We start from the raw sequence: 21,411 nt of genomic DNA, 5'->3' as shown, positions 1-21,411 counted from the left end.
GTTTATGTTGCGTGCTTAAGTGCATGTAGTCCAGTGTAGTGGACATGTCTGTAACCTTCTGAAAAAAATCATATTTTTGGAAAAGAAAAGTGAATATTTGTTTGTTTTTTCATGCCCTAAGAAAAGTAAAAACACATTATGACTTTCATAATTCATGCATCAGAGGGTTAAGACAAAAATGTGACATTGTTCTGTACACTTCATAAAACCAGTTGACATTAAAGCAGGGTGAAATGATCTCACACTGGCAGATTTTTTTTTCTGTATTTGTTTTATGAAAATATGTATTTTAGCACCCAGTAGGCCTACTTGTCAAAAAGATGTTTGCAGCGTGTGCAGTAGGCCTGATCTCCTGCAGTTACTTGATTGATTGATTGATTGATATCTTTTATTTTGAACATGTAAATTAAATAAAACATCAGAAAAAAATAGTAGTTAAAAAATAAAACTCCATAATTTCCAGTACTTAAAGACCTCTATTTACACATGCAAAAGGCAGTAGGAAGAAGTAAAACGTAAGTACTCCTACCCCTTTATACCCTTTCTATCCTATTAAATGAGTTAGTCTACAGAGGTAATAAATCTGTAATCAATGAAAATATATATTCAGAAGTTCTATTCACATTCATACCACAAATTGTTCAATATAAGCCCAGGTTATTACTTGCACTGTGTTTCTCTGTACCTCTGGGATATAATTTCTTTGGACATCTTTTAATTAAATATAGAGTGGAAATATAGCGAAAATACTCTAGTATAGGGCGCTTTAAAACTCTCCCACAATGCATTGCTGGCTCAGCTGTCAAACTTCTTCCGGGTTTGCTAAGTCTACCTCCACGTGAGTGATATCTGCTTTATAGTAATGTCAACAAACTGTGTAATGATGAATGGAGACGGGGACGAGGAGTTCACAGGCTTTGTGGCCCTACACGGCGGGGCCCTGCAGTCCTCAGGAGTCCCCCCAATCTACTGGAGGAGCCTTCATCACAAAATCACCAACGAGGTCTGTCTTCTGCTAACTTATTCAGCCAACAAATCACACGTGTTAAGAAGTGATACAGTGAGTGTGCTTTAAAAAAAAAAAAAAAAAAAAAAGTGCTTGATGTCAAATAGCTGTATCCCAGTCGTGGAATAAACAGACGTTCAATTGAAAAACTACTTTTTGTCATACGTTTTTCTCGTTCGCATTTTCAACTGGTGTTGTCACTACGACAACCACGGACGCTGGAAGTCGCCAGTTAACAGGGTGGCTCGTTTAACGGTAACACAGGCAGCTTACTAGCAAGTTATGACAAATGATATGCCCTTAATTGACATTAGCACACCCTTAGTTTATGCCACGGCTCCATGCTCGATATCCCGGCTGGGTCTACGAATATAACGTAACGTTAGCTAGCTAACGCCACTACGTCCCGCTCTGTCACGAGGGAGGGAACTACGCCAAACTCGCATTCAATTCTAATGATTTCACTTTTCTTTTATTGTTTACTAACACCCACATCGGAAAAAAAACAATGACTAAAAGCATTTACCAAACGTATATTTTACCGGGGTAAATTCGGCATATAATTTAGGCACCAATCGGCGTGTTGTTTGTGTTGATCTTTATAAAATAGTTGGTTCACACGCCTACTTCTGGGTAACGTAATATAAAACGTTAGCTAGCTACATGTACGGTGCGTCTAGTGTGAGAATCGTACGGGATGGAACTTTGAGAGTTAAATAAGTGCTGCTTGGGTTATTTGATATATCTGCCGAGTTGAAGAGTGGAACTACAATATATTAAACGTGTTAAAGCAGCATTATTGACACTTGCTAAATATAAGAAGCAAGCCAACTTTAAATTGACAAATTCTCCAATGGAGTCTGGTGGTGTTTACATGATGAATAAAACATATGTTTTGTATGTCATAGATTTATGATGCTGGGGAAGTTTTCGGAATCATGCAGATTAAACAAGAAGACGACGACGAGGAGGAAAATGGGGGTAACGAGGAGAGGAAGAGGGACAATCGTGTAGCAGTGATTAGCAGTAAAGTGGTTGTGACCCGGGAGAGTGGACTGCAAGCCACAGAGCCGTCCAGGTGAGGGCGCCAGACACCAGTAAATCCCCTTGAAATTTGTAATGGTTGTATTTTCATAGACATCTTATTTTATAATTGCACTTTTCCAGATAACACATTTCATGTCAAGTTTTAATTTTGCCTCTTTTTTTTAAAATAGCAAGTTCAACAACTGCTACCAAATTTAGCTTGTTAGCTAGGTCAACTAGGCCACTGCTGCGAATAAACTAGTACACAGATACAGTCCCTTCAGCTCTTTACCTTTTTAGACTTAGCTTGAAAATGCTGCTTATGCCAATTAGCCAGCTAGGTTAGCTGTGTGTTCATTTTTTTTCTGTACATAGTGTATATATTTCTCTTAGGAATACCTTTTGAACCAAAATGCTGCAGAGGAAACTCTGAATTACCCAAGGGGTAAGCTTCTCCTCGGACCGCGAACCGCCATTTTGATGCTACAAAGCCATCACCTCCCGTTAGCATTCCATTGACTGCCATTCATTTTGACGTCACTTTGACAGCGAAGAACTTTACATCTGAAGCGTTTAAAGACTCTATTTGTCCGTTGTTTATTTCTAAAGAAACACGACAATGTATAAAAGGCTCCATTACCTTGTATCTCACCTTATGGCTCTGTAGCAGACGTTTTTGTAAAAATAGGCTAACGATTGTGTCATAACCACGAGACTTACTGTCTCATAGTAGAGGAATTACCATATAGTACAGGAGAAGCGCGCAGGCAGTTTCGTCTCACATTAGCTGTTTAAGTTTAATTACTAATGTTAGCAATAATTAGCCTCTGTCCATGTTATCTCCTTACATATACCTACGCTCTCCGTCTCTGCTAGATTGGGAATGATTGAGATTTCTCTTGGCACAGCTACCAGAAGACTTCCAACTTTCAGACAGGTTGCTCACGTCACATTTATGTCGTCTCTCTCAGTTGGAGGCTGCTCAGTAACGCTCAGCCATCAACGGAAAAGTGCTTCTAATGGCCTTCACTGGTCTCCGTCCAGAGCAACGGGATCTGTTGGTCCATTATTTATATATATATATGTCAATGGAATTACCTAGCTAGCTGCTGCCATTAACACCAGATTTCTTTTTTTTCTGCCTAGCCTGTTAGTTAGTCAGTTAGGTAGGTAATGTCACGTGTGAAGCTTTGTTAAGCTGAAAAAATAGAATTGTTTCTGTGTAGTGGGTTTTTATTTAGCAGCTACATAGTTGATTAAGAATACATTTGACATTGCTGTTGCTCTAGCTTACAGGAGCTAACTGGCTAACTCCGGTAGCAGTTGTTGAACCTGCTAGCCTAAAGTCGCCTACACATGATCCACGGTAAAACCGCTCTGCGCTGGCTGTGCTTTTGCAAATAATTTCGCAAATAATTGTATAGACGAGTAATCAAATTCATTCATCATTCACATCATTCATTGGTGGGGGATTTGCTATGGACAAAATACACAAGAAGATACACTGGTAAGAGCAAATAACGTTTAACCATGTATCCAAAAAATATAAATTGCTCACGTAACTGTATTGTGTCAATAGTTAACTTCATTTAACATTGTATGTGACGTTTTCTTTTGAGGATTGCAAATGTACCACCAAAAAAAGCTCCATCCCGTGATCATTACAGAGATCCACTGTCTTTGGGACCAGAGATTAGTGCCGCCCAATACGATTTTTGATTGGTTTAAAAGAAATTCAAACAACCCCTGACCGTTTTTCTCCTATCCTGGGGCACGTTCAATCTCAAAACGGTGCGCAGCGTTTTTTGCTATGGCTTCCTGGTTGAACGGCTTGTTCCCTCTGAACGGTGTGAAACCAAACGGTGTGCAACGGGCTTTGAGTTTATCTTTTCTCTTGTTTGGTGGGTGTGCCCAGGGGCGAGCGTAGCACAAAATTCTGGGCCCTGTAGAAAGGCATTTTCTATGGGCCCCTCCCCGCATTGTAGGATGAAAACCGTTTTCCAGTCTGGCCCAAAAAGGCCAGACGTAATCTGACTCCAATTAAGGTCACTACACCTCACACCTTTTTAAATCTTAAATGTCCGTTGACTGGTAGATCAGAAATAAAACTCAGGATTCGCTGGATTCAAAAGTAACAAGCTTTAGTGAAATGATATTGCAATTTCAAAAGGTGTACACGGATCAGATATCTTCAAGACAAGTCTATCCCTCTCCCTAGCAAACAGACAAGAGTCTCGTCAGACATCTGATGATCGCTATCTCAAACCCTCACGCTTTTATACATTTTGCCCATCCTTGGAGGTGTTGTTACAGTAGTCCAGGTCATCTTGGCTCTGCTGTCCGGTCCTCTCCTTTTCGGCCCCTTCCGGGAACAGTTCGTCAAATGTGTGTCTCATCTTTTCTGCTGACCTAGGAGTGATGAGAGCCAAAATCATCCTATGACCTGAATCTTACCTTTTCAGTTATTGCAGAATACATCTTGATGAACGATGTGACAGTTATCAAGACTTCGTATCACTTTTAACTCCTCTTATATCTTCCCCTCGATAACCCTCGCTCTACTATGCCCTCTTCTGCCGTACAGTTAACACCAGTTACCGTCAGCGGAGCGGATGTTTTGGCCTATTTAAAAGGAGTTACTTCAGATACTTTCCTGTTTTAAGTTTATTATAGAGACACACACACACCCATACTAAGGGGTCCTCGCCTGGGTCAGGGAACCCAGAGGCGAGGCAAGAGACTTTGATTAACACCCTAGATGTTCCCTTGTTCACGGGCGTTTTAACCTCCTATACATAAAAAGTATTGCCCGAGGGAAGCTTTATAACCATATGTTTTTCAGTAATACTCAGTTTAAAGCTGCTCTTCGCGGAATCACCAAAAGTCCGCTGAAAAATGCAGTCTCCGATGAGTTGAGAGGAGGCTTGCTGTCAAAATCGATCCCCGCTGGGTTGCAACTCACCCAGCGGTTAAAGAGGAGTCAAACTGCCTTCCGTAGGGGTGTTCCCCTACCGCTTGGCAGGTTTGAAGAAAAAGAGGAAAAAAGGCACAAAACAAATACACGGGTTTTGTTCCCTAGTTCAAACTTGAACTCAGGTATTTTTATTTTAATTAAAGCAGAAAGTTAAAAAAGGCAAAAAGCTAAACAGAAAGAAAATGAACAAAAATGCACTAAGTCCCTAACAGAATAAAAATGAATGCTCTAATACGGAGGTTCTTTCAGTACAAAAAGCCCCAAAAAGAAGAGACTCTATCATGGAGTTACTCCTATTTATACATCCATTGACCAGTTCACTCCCACCATACCAGCAGGGGCTGTCTCACCACTTCTTGTGGCCTAATAAGGTATCATTTTTTTAATGTAACCACAGGTTAACAGACACTCACAGGAAGCCTCACATGCATTGCTCAAGCTAACAGCCTTATACATTACACAAGCAAGTGGTAATGCTCTTCCATCATATATGACAGCTTGACTCTCTTCTCCAAACAGAATCAGGACATGAACTCAATGTACCCCACATGAACTCTTCCCCTGTCTCAGCTGCAGTCTCTTACAGGAACACACAAACTTCCCCTCTGCATGAACTGCAGGCAGGCCTTCTTATACATTTACACTAAGCAAATGAATATAAAGCTGTATCTAACATAGTATCTAGCAAGATTCTTATAGAGCTTATTATTATTCTCAGCTAATAGTCAATAAACAGCAAGAATGCAAGTCTGGTATTGTTAAAGTACCTAAAGATGCATTTAACTGCTGTAAGACACCAGGCCTCTCATACTCAACTATACATGGACATGCAGACCTGCCAACATGTACACATTTTTCGTACTCGGCACGCATTTTGACCCTTAAGTACGCTTGTACGATTTGCTGCTCTCTAGGTACGCATTTTGCTACAAGCCATGCACTCTTGCAAATACTCCCCACCCACCCCCCGAAACATAATGATAAGAAAAACATGTTTATAGTGTCAATAGGCTAGCCTATCGCACCCGCCATCCTTCCCATTAGTTGGGGGCAGTTAGAAAAGTGGTGGAATGGCTAGAAAACTAGAAGGGTTTTAGACAGGCCAGGTGCTGATTAATGTAAGATAAAGGGAACAGTTAGGCTACTTTTTAGCCTAATTAAATTTAATAAAATAATAAATTGAATTTATATAGTGCTTTTCACGAACTCAAAGTCGCTTTACAGGGTATAGATAATAGAGACAAACAAACTAAACAAAACAAAGGTACGGAGGCTGTCCAGAGGTAGGGGTACAGCGAACCCAAACAAACAGGAACACAAGAGAATAGCAGACGGAGAAGCGGCGAATAAACAGCGCCAGCGTCCTCTCACGTCGTCGTGTGTCTTCCTGTTCTCGGTTGCCAGTTTGTGGTCACTGAACTTAATCATCCATTCCACGAAGCGGACCCGACAAAAGTAAATCACGGAGTTGTACGGACGATGAAACTACACCAAAAACAAAGACCATTCATGAACATAAATAATGACCTTGACATCACAACAGGGAGTCCAGCTGGATCAGCTCCGTTAATGATGCATAGCATACAGTACAGCTATTTGCTATATTTTACTGACATAATGCAATTGTCACCCATGTCAGCCTTTTGAAAAGCCTATCTGAAAATATCTGACCCATGTTATATTAGCTTGTGCTTTTTTTAGTAGTTGCTTTAGGCCTATTTAAAGCTGCTTTATGAAGAAATCATTACTTAGACTACTTCAGTCATCAGAAGAAGGCTCTGTGTTAACCTGGTCTGACTCTCATCTTTAACACAGAAGTACTTAGGCCTATTTATTAGCTCACTCCACCTCCTATTGGCTAGACTAACAAAAATATATGGGCACAAAATATTGGACAGAGTATAAGAAAACATTTTTGTAGTTTCACTACACCTACAGCCATTCATCCACTCCATTCCTCTACACAGTAATAATAATTTATTGTAATCTAGGAGGTAGTGATGAGCCAAACAATGTATTTGAATATAAATTACATGTATCTAGATTTCCTTTGGTGTGTGTGTGTGTGTGTGTGTGTGTGTGTGTGTGTGTAAAGGCCCTTGAAGCAATGATAGCGAGCTAGAGATCAATGTGGCAAAGACAAACGAGTTACTCTTTTGCAAAAAACAAGACGTAACACCAGAGCCAGTTTTATTAAATGGCCTTGCAGTTGAAACTGTGGGAACTTTTAAGTACCTAGGTACAGTTCTTGACAACCATCTGAGTTTTTCAGATAACACAGACTATATCTTTTAAGAAATGCTCACAACGACTCAGTCTCCTCCAGAAGACTGAGCTGTCTGGGCGTCAGTGCTCAGATTACTGAGCTAGTATACACCACACATATTGAAAATGTTTTAACCTTTTCATCTCTCTGTTTGGTTTGGCCATTTAAGCTGCAAACTCAAGAACAAGCTTAACCGGATAGTGTCAATGGCCAGCAAAATAGTGGGGAAAAAACCCCCAAAAACACCTGACCCAAATATACACAGAATGAGGACGAAAGCTAGGAGAATCACTGCAGATAGTACACACCCTCTTACCAGCCAGTTTGAGCTCCTGAAGTCTGGGAGGCGCTTTATTCCAAATGCCATCAGTATCCTCAACCAAACCAAGTGACAACATCAAATTGAGCTGCTATTTTAATGAATTTAAGCTTATTTATTCTGTTTTATCCTGATATATATATATATTTTTTTTTTTCATATTATTTTTTATACTCAACTGTCATGTCTGAGATGTTGTCTGTATGTTTATCTGTCTTGTATGTCTGGTGAGCCAAAGAAAAATTTCCACCCTGGTGGACAATAAAGATTTATTCTATTCTATTTTTATCAAACTCAAATGAAAAGCCGTAAAGTTCGTAGCTGTACATTGACCGGACGGACAGACAACGATTCTATCAATTAATGGAAGGGATTTATTAATCAGATAATCAGTAGAATAACATAAGGCTAATAACTAAGGCAGCAGAAATGAATGAGATATGAACACAGACTACTTGTTGAACTGAAACTATTAGTGATGGGAAAATGATTTGAAAAAGCGGCGCGCGCATTTGCGGTGGGCTGTCGGGTGCGCGCGGGGCGTTGTACTCATAACATTTCTTCAAGGTTGGCAGGTCTGGACATGTAAGCTGCTAAAACGGGAATGCTTTCTTTCCTTTTGTTTCATTATGAGGCTATAACATTGTTCTGATATTAATGTTCCATAACTCTCTTCATTTAAGGTCCTGTTTTAAAGAAAGCTGTCACATTGAAAAGAAATGTTATAATGTGCTGATGCCTATGTTATAACTTTTGATGTATTAATGAATGCACAGCATGCCATGCAAATGTTAAAACTCCAAGGAGGAGGAGAGTAGAAGTACTCTGTTCCTCCCTTGTGAAGGCAGCCCATCAGAAACTGCCAGTTTAAAAGTTGACACCAACCGTGATCTGAGCTTTTTTGGCCGTTTGTGTTTGACTTCTGAGGGGACCCCCCCCCCCCCCCCTCTTCTGTGCTCTCAGCGCGCACACACACACACACACACACACACACAAACGGCTCCAATCACAAGCAAGACTGGGTAGGTGACATTCAGCCTGGCCTAGCAGGCCACAGAGCCAGACAAAGTGTCCTACACTGAGACACACACATCCAGCCTTTTCTTTTTCTTTCATCCTCTGCTGTTTTGACCCTCGTGTTGTCTTCCTGTCGACCAACAAGCAACTTTTTAGTTTTTTTCTGGGCCCAAAACGTTTTGGTCGTCTTTTTTGACACTTTTGTCGCTTTTCCCCCTGATGTTTTTGGCACTTTTTCCGGTGTTTTTGACATTTTTTTTTCAACGTTATATCTTTTTAAATGCCATAAAATTGAATACAACACCCAAATTCAATGAAGTTATGACCTGATAATTGACTTTACTACTTGTATGGAACCATCCACATTGTTGTTGTAATAGGGGTGGGAATCACCAGAGGCCTCACAATACGATATCATCACAATACTTATGTCACGATACAATATTATTGCGATTTTCTGCGATATATTGCAATTAATTACCTTTTTTCCAACTTCAAATTTTGCCCAATTTCAAATGATGTCCCCAAAAGAAAACGTTTTATCTAAAAAGATCCATTTCTCTGTTTGTTCATCTCACTTCAATTTTATTGCTGCAAAATGGGATTGTCAAGCAGACACACTGACCAACAGATATAATAATAATAATAATAATAATAATAATAGATTGATACTCGGCGTCTGTGGATCGATGCAGTATTGCCATGGAAAATATTGCGATACTATGCTGTATTGATTTTTTCCCCCCACCCCTCTGACTTAATGAGAACCAACTCTATTCAGGCTATAAAAAGCCTTCTCATCAACTCATCATCAGACCGCCGCTGTGAGGACGTGGCTCATTGATTCCTCCTAAAGGCGGTACACGATCGTCATATTTATTTATTTTTTTCTATTTTGTGGAATTTCCACTTGTTGAAGTCCTAGTGCTGATTGAGCTCATTTTTAGCTGTGTTTGCTGTCTCTGAGGTTCATGCTCAGGGCATGGGCAGGGGCTCCGCACCAGTCTTTCTGTCTCACACACATTAATATATTGATTTATTTAATAAAAATAAATAAATTAGAAATGAATATCCAAAACATAATAAATGTGTAGTTATTCATTGATTCATGCTACAAGTTTAACGTGGCCAGACCTTCCTCCGCAGCGCTGTGGAGGACGGTCGCCAGAGGGTCTGGCTAGTCCTCACAGCATTCCGGGATGGTGCTCTGGTTTATCGGCATTTCTTTAAACCAATCACAATCGTCTTGGGCGGCGCTAAGCGCCAAGTGGAGCCTCGGTGCCTTTTGTTTTGGTGGAACATGTGTACGTTCAAAAGTAGTTTTAGTCGTGCGAGAGAAAACTCAGATTGGACAGATAGTCTAGCTAGCTGTCTGGATTTACCCTGCAGAGATCTGAGGAGCAGTTAACCGTAGTCCTCACAAATCCACCAGAGGTTAGAACGCCAACACAAAGAAAGAGGAAGGTACTGGGACGTCCGAAAACGGACATCTGAAAAGAGTGACATCTGGTGGACTAGGCATACAAGACTATTCAATAATGAACACTTTGGAGCTCCATAATTGAGTACGACTCAATTGTAAGAAACAAACAACAAATTGCTGTGTGTATATATTGATTTTAGTGCTGTCAAACGATTCAAATATTTAATCGCATTGTCATAGTTAACTCGCAATTAATCACAATTAATCGCACATTTTCATCTATAATAACGCGTTTAACTGACAGCACTAATTGATTTAAATAAAATTAATTAAAAAAAAGCACTCTAAATGGAGTTTTTAAAAGAAGCATTTAACCCAATTTTTTTTTCTTTTTTTTTTTTCCATCTTCCTCCTGTGTTGCCTGTAGTGTTTTTCTAGTGGATCACGCGTGGACGTACCGTGTGGACCAAAGCCGTCAGCAGCTGGAGCAGATCCCCGGCCTGCTGCACAGAATGGCCGCGCTCATGGGGGTGGACTTCCACGGCGAGGCCCCTGACCCAGACACGGTGGAGCTGGTGATGGAGCACATGTGGAAGTACAACCAGACTTACAAACTCTCCCAGGGGGTACGTTCGAAAATAGGATCCACTCTTGATATTTTTTACTTGCCATACTTTCCTTCTAATGCAGTGGTCTCCCAGGTGCCATGGTGTGTCTCTGTATACACTTTTACACATAACCTGCAACACTGCTGCTTTCAGTTATCTGGGGAGGGGTTGGGTTACATTTAGGGCTGGGCAGTATATCGATATCGTGATATGAGACTAGATATCGTCTATTTTGGATAGATCGTGATATGCCATAAGTGTTGTCTTTTCCTGGTTTTGAAGGCTGCATTACAGTAAAGTGATGTCATTTTCTGAACTCAGACTGTTCTAGCTGTTCTATTATTTGCCTTCACACACTTTGCCATTAAATCGACATTTCTGATGATTATATATCAAAAATCTCATTGTGTAAATATTATTTTGTTAAAGCACCAATTGTGAATCCTGCAATATCGACATCGAGGTATTTGGTCAAGAATATCGTGATATCAGATTTTTTATTTTACTGTTGAGAGGAATGAAAAACGGCATGCACATTTTAACCTCTCCTACAACAGCCGCCATAAGCTCTTACAGCTTAATCTGATCCATCGTATTTATTACACACCAGAAAGACTTCATAGAAACCTGCCCTAGGTGCAAGACGGACACAGGCAACCTGACGCACATGTTTTGGAGCTGTACAAAACTAACGCACTACTGGAGCTCCATTTTGGATACGCTTAAAAAGGGTCACAGGAGTCGAAATTCCTCATTCGCCAAGACTTGTTTTGTCAGGGGACGCAACAGCTCTGCCAGCTGATAGGAGGAAAAAATGTACGCTTCGTCAAACTAGCCTTGATCGCTGGCAACAAGTGCATTGCTATCATGTGGAAAAGCGAACTTCCCACCTCCTGTCTCCTCATGGTTGAAGGAGGTTAACTCTTCTATGGCCTCAGAAAAAAATTATGTTTAAAGCGTAACTCTCTCCAAAATGCAACCTAGGGTCTTTTTGTGAACGTACCCGAGTCAAACTTTCGTTTAAAAGCAGATTTAGGACGGAAGCGCCACTTTTAAGATTTACCGTATTTTTGTTTTTTTGGGAGTAATAGGGGCACTTTTATGCTAGCCTCAAAATAGCTATTTTTAAAACACTAAGAAGGCTCGACACAACATGAGACTTTGCTCCAAGTATGACCAGGGGCTCTACACCTTAACTCCACCGGTGACCAAGGGATATACTAAAGCTGTGGCTACTTGTTTTGATATTGACTCGTTTTGACTGCCGAGGTGGTAGCAGCCGGAAACAACAAGAGCCACGGTGAGTTGTTCAAAACCTTTCTTTTTAGTAAACTCTGTGTGCACAAACAATGTTGTCAATGCTTTCGTTAAGGTGTAGAGCCCCTGGTCATACTTGGAGCAAAGTTTCACGTTGTGTCGAGCCTTCTTAATGTTTTAAAAATAGCTATTTTGAGGCTAGCATAAAAGTGCCCCTAGCTCTCCCATTCAAAAGGCCATTTGACCCAAAAATGAAAATACGGTAAATCTTAAAAGTGGCGATTCCGTCCTAAATATGCTTTTAAACGAAAGTTTGACTCAGATACATTCAGAAAAAGACCCTAGGTTGCATTTTGGCGAGAGTTAGGCTTTAATCTCAAAAAGAAACCTCATCTATTTGTAAATTGCTGGAAGGACTTTAGGCAGTACCTTAAAAATACGCTCCAGCCTGCTGGGCAACCTCTTCCATTGGTGTTACAATAGGCAAGGAAGTAACTCACTTCACCCTGCTACTACTGGTGCCTTAGCTGTCTGACTTTGCTGAGCTCGACTGGAATTCCAAGGGGTTCATTTTTGTATTTTGTATTTTTTTCTCTTTTTTTTTCTCTTGCCTTTTATCAGCATTATCATTGTTACAAGTAATAATACTGTCATCACTTATAATTGTTACCGTTGTTTGGGTGTTGAGTTATAACTGCAATTGCAATTACTACTGTCTTTATTTCCTTTCCTGAGCAATGCAGGGTTGGGTTTGGGGGGTTAAAAAAGTAAAAATGACATGGTCTTTTGTTACACCCTTGTGTTATCACTTCTTTTATAAAAAATGTCACTAAAGAAATTGTTAAAAAAAAATGAATGGAATGGAACGCAAAAAAAAAAAAAAAAGAAGGCCCAAACATTGTGGACGTAGTCGCTGTCTCAGCTGTCTCTCTGTCCTCCTCCACTTCCCCTCTTCTCTTCTCTTTGTGTTTCCATGTGCAGTCTCCAGAGGACAAAGTTCCTGTGTGGTACATCATGGATGAGTTTGGCTCCCAGGTGCAGCACTCTGACCAGCCCAGCTGCGGCATGGCTCCCTTCTTCTACATCCCGGGCATGCTGGCCTACTCTGTGCTCTGGCCTCTGCAGGACCTGCAGGAAGGAGGTGAGAGAGACACACACACACACACACACACACACACACACACACACACACACACACAGATAGACGAAGGAAGAATTTTAAAGGATACGTCTGGAGATTTTTTTTGTATATTTTTTTCTATTGCCAACTGTCGTGGCAGTTTTGCAATTCCACTCTGACAACGAGAAATGAGACAAAATCTCTTACAGCATTGTCAAACTTTATCAGTGGTCAGAGCATTTTAGACGAGACAAAGGTTTGCAATATGCACCCTGATGAGAAGCTGTTCACCTCTATCTTGTATACCTCGTGTTATCAGGCTGATAACTGGAAATGATGCTTGGAGACTTCAACAGATGACGAGTCCGAAGATTTCAGGTTAATTGCAGCTTTTATTCCAACGGTGAACAAACTCGCATGACAGTGAGACGACCGTCGCACATACACAAGTGTCTGCACAAGGGTGACTGACTTGAACACCAGAATAAATACTTTTTATACTCATTTTGTCCTCACACAGTCCAGTCTATTTTTGTGGGACTTTCAAACTACTCCTTTTTATGGAAGATGCTTCTAATAGATTCACAGATTTCTTTCTGTGAAACAATGTCACCTTGAAAACTAATCCTTATATGGAAGATCTCTAGAATAGATGCGATACATTCGAACACCTGAATGCGTAAATACCAAACCTATTACGATATTTTTTCACTGTGAAGTTAACTAAAACGCATCTTTTTATCCTCCTCCCTCCAGAAGAGCCCACACTGCTTTAGTTCTTACAGTTCTGGGTAAAATGACACCCATTAAGGACAGAAATACCCCTCTTGGAAACCATGTATACAGTGGGGAGAACAATTAATTGATACACTGCTGATTTTGCAGGTTTTTCCACTTACAAAGCATGTAGAGGTCTGTAATTTTGATCATAGGTACTATTCAACTGTGAGTGATGGAATCTAAAACAAAAATCCAGAAAATCACATATGATTTTTAAGTAATTAATTTGCATTTTATTGCATGACATAAGTATTTGATACATCAGAAAAGCAGAACTTAATATTTGGTACAGAAACCTTTGTTTGCAATTACAGAGATCATACGTTTCCTGTAGTTCTTGACCAGGTTTCCACACACTGCAGCAAGGATTTTGGCCCACTCCTCCATACAGACCTTCTCCAGATCCTTCAGGTTTCGGGACTGTCGCTGGGCAATATGGACTTTCAGCTCCCTCCAAAGATTTTCTATTGGGTTCAGGTCTGGAGACTGGCTAGGCCACTCCAGGACCTTGAGATGCTTCTTACGGAGCCACTCTTTAGTTGCCCTGGCTGTGTGTTTCGGGTCGTTGTCATGCTGGAAGACCCAGCCACGACCGATGTTCAATGCTCTTACTGAGAGAAGGAGGTTGTTGGCCAAGATCTCGCGATACATGGCCCCATCCATCCTCCCCTCAATACGGTGCAGTCGTCCTGTCCCCTTTGCAGAAAAGCATCCCCAAAGAATGATGTTTCCACCGCCATGCTTCACGGTTGGGATGGTGTTCTTGGGGTTGTACTAATCCTTCTTCTTCCTCCAAACACAGCGAGTGGAGTTTAGACCAAAAAGCTCTATTTTTGTCTCATCAGACCACATGACCTCCCATTCCTCCTCTGGATCATCCAGATGGTCATTGGCAAACTTCAGACAGGCCTGGACATGCGCTGGCTTGAGCAGGGGGACCTCGCGTGCGATGCAGGATTTGAATCCATGACAGCGTAGTGTGTTACTAATGGTTTTCTTTGAGACTGTGGTCCCAGCTCTCTTCAGGTCATTATCCAGGTCCTGCCATGTAGTTCTGGGCTGATCCCTCACCTTCCTCATGATCATTGATGCCCCACGCGGTGAGATCTTGCGTGGAGCCCCAGACTGAGGGAGCTTGACCGTCATCTTGAACTTCTTCCATTTTCTAATAATTGCGCCAACAGTTGTTGCCTTCTCACCAAGCTGCTTGCCTATTGTCCTGTAGCCCATCCCAGCCTTGTGCAGGTCTACAATTTTATCCCTGATGTCCTTACACAGCTCTCTGGTCTTGGCCAATGTGGAGAGGTTGGAGTCTGTTTGAGTGTATGGACAGGTGTCTTTTATACAGGTAACAAGTTCAAACAGGTGCAGTTAATACAGGTAATGAGTGGCGAACAGGAGGGCTTCTTAAAGAAAAACTAACAGGTCTGTGAGAGCTGGAATTCTTACTGGTTGGTAGGTGATCAAATACTTATGTCATGCAACAAAATGCAAATTAATTATTTAAAAATCATACGATGTGATTTTCTGGATTTTTGTTTTCTCACAGTTGAAGTGTACCTATGATAAAAAATTACAGATCTCTACATGCTTTGTAAGTAGGAAAACCTGCAAAATTGGCAGTGTATCAAATACTTGTCCTCCCCACTGTATCTCTAAAATATGCAAAATAGGGACTGGTGTCCAAGTCACAGTGCCCTGTTTGTACAAGGACGAGTGGGGTGGCTGTGTGTGGTATGTAACCGTTGTGCTGCTTAATATTTTTTTCTTCAAACAAACAATATATTTGTGAGCTGTTTTTAAAGAAAAACAAAGAAACAATAGACTACTTACTGAGAGCCACAGACGGAGGTCCAAGAGTACTGATAGGCAACATTTCCACAGCAAAAATTGTATTGTTTCCACAGATGAAGTAACCCGTGACTATGCGTATGGAGAGACGGACCCCCTGGTGAGGCGATGCCGTCTGTTACCATGGATACCTGCTGACCTAGAAGGGGTCAGCAGTGTCACCACTGAGCCTCTGGACTCATACTACGAGGTGAGGGCTACCACTTTGGTTTATGAAACGCAACAGAAATGACTTCACCTGTTCGACTGGCCATTTGCAGCTTTGATTTAGTATGTTAAAGGTGCTGTAGGTAGGACTGTGAAGATCCAGGACTTAGCCAAAAAATGTGAACATCAACAACTTCTCAGTCCCTCCCCCCTTTCCGCTAAAGCCCTTAACGGTCTCCTAAGCCCCTCCCCCCCACAAGGGAGAATGAATGCGTGTGCATGAGCAGTGATTGACACGCAGTTGATCAGCTGATGCAGACCAGCTGATGCAGATCAGCTGGTCAGTGAAGTCAGTCAAGTTCAGAAATCCTTCCACCATCCAAACCCCTTTTAAACAAATCACTCACACATCAGTTCGATACCTTCTACTGGTGCATTTGTTGAACACTATTTCACACCTTCTCCAGCATGCACAACTTGATATTTTGATGGGAAAAGTACACACGTAGGCAGCAAGAATTGATTTTGATCAACTCCCTCACAAGAGTCTCACTCATATGGGAGACTGTTAGGTCATCGCTGTCCTCTGTGTCTATTTCTCCAGGCCATAATATCGGAGATTAAGGAGCAGCTTCCTGTGGAAATCCAACCCTACAGTGTGCCAGAGGACAAAATCCTAAAGTAAGTCTCTCACCTCAGCAGCTCAACATGGGATCCACAGAGATAAACAGCCATTGTGCAAAATATTAAAGCAACATAATATACATATGTACACTTTTGTTGCTGATTTCCTTTAATAATTGTCTATAGTTGGACTGATGGGTTGAGAATATATATAATTTATTTTTATTATTGTCATGGTAAGCACACAGAGCTTAGGAATGTCCAGCAAAGTTGGCAACATTTACAGTTCGAGGTCACCCAGAACCAAATGTAGGGCATATTGCCAGCATAAAAAAAGTGAACTGATAGCAGGATCTTACATTCATTAGATGGTAGGTAACGCTGCTTATGTTGACAGTAAAAAGCACCTGCTTTAATAGTGTGTCAGAGGCTTGAGAAGTTACAGCAAGTCTTTGCTGTTCCAGTAGTCCAATCATCTCCAGCAGTTCAGTTCAGCAGAAAAGACAGCGATGCAGACTGATAAAGACCAGAACCCAGAGTTAGGACTCACGTGACAGGTGTCCAAAACAGTTAACAGTTTTGGGTTAAAGGGGCAGTGACCAGGGAGTTAAATCTTGTCTTGGCACAAACCTCTTATTATTTGATGTTTTATACTCCGAAGGAGACATACTTTCTGTCTAAATCATAAGAAATAAGAGTCATCATGTATGCTGTTGTCATTGTGTTTTCTGTGTTCCCCAAGACAAAATACCCAATATCTAATATATAATACAGTTGTATTATGATCTCACCCTTATCCAGTCCCTCCTTCTTGGTTCTATCCACCCCCCCCCCCCCCTCTTTTTTCAAGGTAATTGCAACACAATGTTGGAAACAATCTCATGACTAGACCCAGACGAGACATTCCAGCAGATACAAGCTGCACTCGTGGAAAATGACTGGGCACATTGCACCATGCTTAGAGTACAACAGTTTATGCAGAGGTTTAGTGTTTGACTAGAACATACATACAAGGGGTTTCTACCACACGTTCATCTAGCCTGGAAATCCAGACCCATCCAGAGCCCCATACGCTTGGCTACCAGCGGAGCTAACTGGTAGATTAAACTGTCGTCATCTGTTTAGCTCGCCTCTGGCCCGCCTACATCAAATACACCGATGTGATTGGTGCAGCTCAGCTACAAGGGCATAGTTAATGAGCATCATTACTGAATGCCAGAGTGACTCGCTGAGCAAATTCAAATTGTGCTCTCGCGAGAACTCTGGATTTCCAGGGTAACGTTCATCATTATTACTGCTGAAATTTGGCAAATGGGGTCTCTGGAACCAAGGGAGCATGCTGGCATCATGTGGAGCATTCTCAAGGAGGGAGGGGAGTGGGAGAGGTGAAGAGGTCAGAAGCTCCAGGGGAAAGAGGGGCAATCAGACCTGAAGTACAACAACTTAAGGAATCTACAGAGAATGGTGCTTTGAAACTTTCCTAACTTGCAGGAAGGAGTGTGAGGTCTCCTGTGTGGGTTTCTGGCAGTTAGTGACAGGTTCCAAATGGTCGGTTAGGACAGAAGACAAACATTTCTCTCATTTATTATAGGTGAAATAATAAAAGCAACTTGTATACAAGGAATAAAACTAAAAGATTACATGATGCACACATCGATGTGGACCACCCTACTTCACCCTGGGGCTCCGTAGAATGGCCCTGATTCCCTAAATCAGACAGTTAATCTACTATTACATACTGAGAAACACTTTCTAGTTTCCTGGCCAGCCTTTTCACTTCACTAATGCATTTATCTATCTTTGTCTTGTTTTTTGTGATGATGTGTCCTCCTTACTTCTTGCCGTCATCATTTAAGTGTTTTCCACACACACTTATCGTTCTGTGCTTTGCTTTCAGGGTTTACGCCGACATGTCACAAGTAACAAACAACCTGACACATCCACGGTTCCAGCTGACAGAGGACAAAGAGGAGGCTGATGTCATTTGGAGCTATAATCACATCAAAGACTATAGGTCAGCAACAACGCAACACACACAACATACATTCACACGCTCTTGGTGGAACCAGGCTGTGAATATTGCCACTAAATGTGCTTGCGAGTCCAGCATTTTAGGCCTTTTAAGTTTTAGTGACTGAGAGGTACAACAAGGTAACACATTTGACAATTGTGAAGAATATAAATACCAGAAACACTGAACCCACTTGAGTACAAGACCGGGAAGGTAGAACAGTATATGAAATACATGGCCTATCCCAAATCCTAGTTTGTGCATCCCCGATTCCTTTCCCCGCCTCTTCTCCTCACATCTTAGTCTCGCACACAGGAGATTTTAGCTGAGGAGTCGAGCAAGTGATGTGAGTGAACAGGAGTCGAGGTAACAGGCATATAACAAATGAGACATTCTTGCCTCGGAGCCTCATTTTAATGGGAGGCCGATTTTAAATATGACGTGCGGCACAGCTGCATTATTTGTCCACGAACAGAACACAGTTTATGACAACTTTGATATTTACTTTTTCATTCAATATGCGGCCATTGTAAAAGAGACATCTGTAAAACTGCTGCCAGGACACCTCGAACTGTAAACAAGGTTGATTATGACTGTATTTTGACTAGTTTTTTTCACATGCTGTTGCAACAACTAGTAACGTTAGAAAAACTACAACACCACACACCAACACCACACCGGATCTAGCTAGACCGGAAACAAAACAACAGGCACGCCGCACACACTTGTTTGGGCTTGCGAGCCGGCCAAAGAGTAGTAGACTAACTTTACGTTTTGAGTGGACGGCGAGCGCGAGACGCCGAAATGGATGCCAATAAGATTCTGAATGGAAAGCTTACTTTTAAAACGTTGCCAAATGGTTCCATTGTCAAGACCAAAGTGATCTATGTGTTTTGTCGTTATGAACTGAGCTATCATCGCAGCACGTCCAGTCTGAAATACCACTTGATGGCCAAGCACACAGCTGATGCGTGCTGCTATCTTCATATACTGCAAACAAGGTGTGAGTCTTCTGTTTGGTTCCACTTCATCTTCCAACCTAACAGTCATTTCCTGTTGTTTTACATCTCTGTCTGGTACAAAAAATGTTTCTACATACAATCACATTAATAACCTATACTAAACTATTCAAAGCTTTAAGCTAAACCATCTGTGCTAGCCTATTCATTGTACAGGGAATACAAGTGTGTCCTCCCTGGAACTGGTGACCATCGTCTCATGACTTACACACAACTCGCAGCAATGAGCCACAATATAATATAAACTTTAAAACTGAGAATATCCCATCTAGATTATAGAAATATTTCTACAGTCCGCAGCAGGTATACCGTAGCTACCACCAGCTTCCTTAAATAGTATGTGCGGATAGCACAGCATCATTCAATAACCTCTTCTCAACCGGAGAATATCTCACGGCAAGGTTAGTTGGCTTAAGTGTCTCAGACGGATCTTACCTAGCTTTTGTCACCGGGCGCTAGCTAACTTTGAGATTCTGCTTCTTCGGTCACACCAGATATGTGATTAACTTACATTGTAACTGCACTTAACGTGTTCATTGAACAAGTTTAGTAGCCTAGGCTACAGGTGTAGTATTTGTGCAACCAATCTGTGATTCCCTGATCACAATGATGGCAATCATATCTGAATTAGTCTATCTTATTCACCACGGAGTCCAATTTTGTTGTGTAACGTTAGACAAAATTGCTAACTGTAGGCAAATGTAGCTTAGAAGTAGCCTACAACGAGTTTTTAAAGTGTGCTATTAATAGCCTGCCGTAACGGCTTGAGCACCGCTAAAAATAGCCTAGCGCCGCCGCTGCAGTTACCTCCCTACCAGACACTTTCTTATTTTTTAATCATAAATATATATATATACTATAAATAAGTCAATGCCAATGAAAAATAAATAATTTGACCTGACGGATCATCAGACTCATTCATATCAGAACTGAAACACTGGAACAACAAACCCTGACTCACCGTCTGTTTCTCTTTTATTTGAAGATTATTTTCCAGTTTATTACAAAATGTTTTGTATGTGATTGTCAGTGATATGATGGAGGGAGGGGGATAGAGAGAGAGAGCAGGATGGAGAGAGAGTGGACAAAGAGAGGGACCTGGAAGAACCAGGTGAGAAAGTGGACATATATTGTATGGGTAAAAACACTTAAAATATTCCATTCACATTATATATACATATGCATTTCATGGAGGACTAGGCTCTTAAGAAAAAGAGATGTTGTATTTTCCCCATCTGGTTCAGAGGCATTATTAGATTAGATTATTCATCATTTAGCTGTATAACCATATCAGTTTCTATCAATGATGTAAATGTAAAAGTTGAAAATTAACAGCAGAAAAAAACATGAATAATGCTGTCTAAGAATATGTTAAGGCTTATTTTACCAGTTCAAGGTATGTGCAGGGGCGTAGCTCAAAATTCTGGGCCCTGGAGAAAGGCATTTTCTATGGGCCCCTCCCTGCATCCATAGCTATTCATTCTAGCATATTTTTGGGCCCTCCTCACATGAGGAACTCAGTCCCCTTTTCCCCCCCAGTCCGATACCCCTGGGTATGTGTGCTGCAATAATCATGCTTTGTAGTTGCCATCTTTTTTCACAGCAGATGCCTTGAATCTGTTGATAGTTTGTCATAATTGCACATCTCAATCTGTCTATTTCTTTCCCCAAAACTCACCAGAAGTCATGATTTAAGGGTTAAAAAAAAAAAATCTTACAGGGGCATGCCCCGGACCCCCCTCCTAGCTTAACTGCTATCAACTTTTCATTAGGGGGCTGAGCATCCCCAAAGGTCAGAAGGTCAGATCCTAGAATCGCCATGCAGCATACAGGATTCGGAATCTCATCTCTCTCTCATGAAGCTTTTCTTACACTCCTTGAACCTGTCGCGCTTTATCTGTGTCAGCTCTGGAGAAGTCTGGAAATGGCATTATGTTGTTCTACCAGGATAGCTTGCCCCCTT

At 41.3% G+C, this 21,411-nt stretch overlaps 1 protein-coding gene across 1 annotated transcript in view; it reads left to right on the top strand.

Annotated features, from left to right (window-relative positions):
* The first annotated feature begins 802 nt into the window (after positions 1 to 802).
* ttll12 (tubulin tyrosine ligase-like family, member 12) overlaps positions 803 to 21,411 on the top strand; it is a 45,231-nt gene continuing 24,622 nt past the window's right edge. Inside the window, exons 1-7 of the mRNA XM_078281671.1 lie at positions 803 to 1,003; positions 1,915 to 2,084; positions 10,459 to 10,657; positions 12,878 to 13,037; positions 15,704 to 15,837; positions 16,399 to 16,475; positions 18,316 to 18,432. Coding sequence (XP_078137797.1) covers positions 863 to 1,003; positions 1,915 to 2,084; positions 10,459 to 10,657; positions 12,878 to 13,037; positions 15,704 to 15,837; positions 16,399 to 16,475; positions 18,316 to 18,432 — 998 coding nt within the window. The 5' untranslated portion in view covers positions 803 to 862. The remainder of the gene's footprint in view (positions 1,004 to 1,914; positions 2,085 to 10,458; positions 10,658 to 12,877; positions 13,038 to 15,703; positions 15,838 to 16,398; positions 16,476 to 18,315; positions 18,433 to 21,411) is intronic.

This window comes from Sander vitreus, chromosome 23 (assembly GCF_031162955.1).
Source record: "Sander vitreus isolate 19-12246 chromosome 23, sanVit1, whole genome shotgun sequence".
Classification (NCBI taxonomy): Eukaryota; Metazoa; Chordata; class Actinopteri; order Perciformes; family Percidae; genus Sander; species Sander vitreus.
The sequence above is the reverse complement of the archived record's forward strand: the minus strand, read 5'-3'. Positions and strand labels throughout refer to the sequence as shown.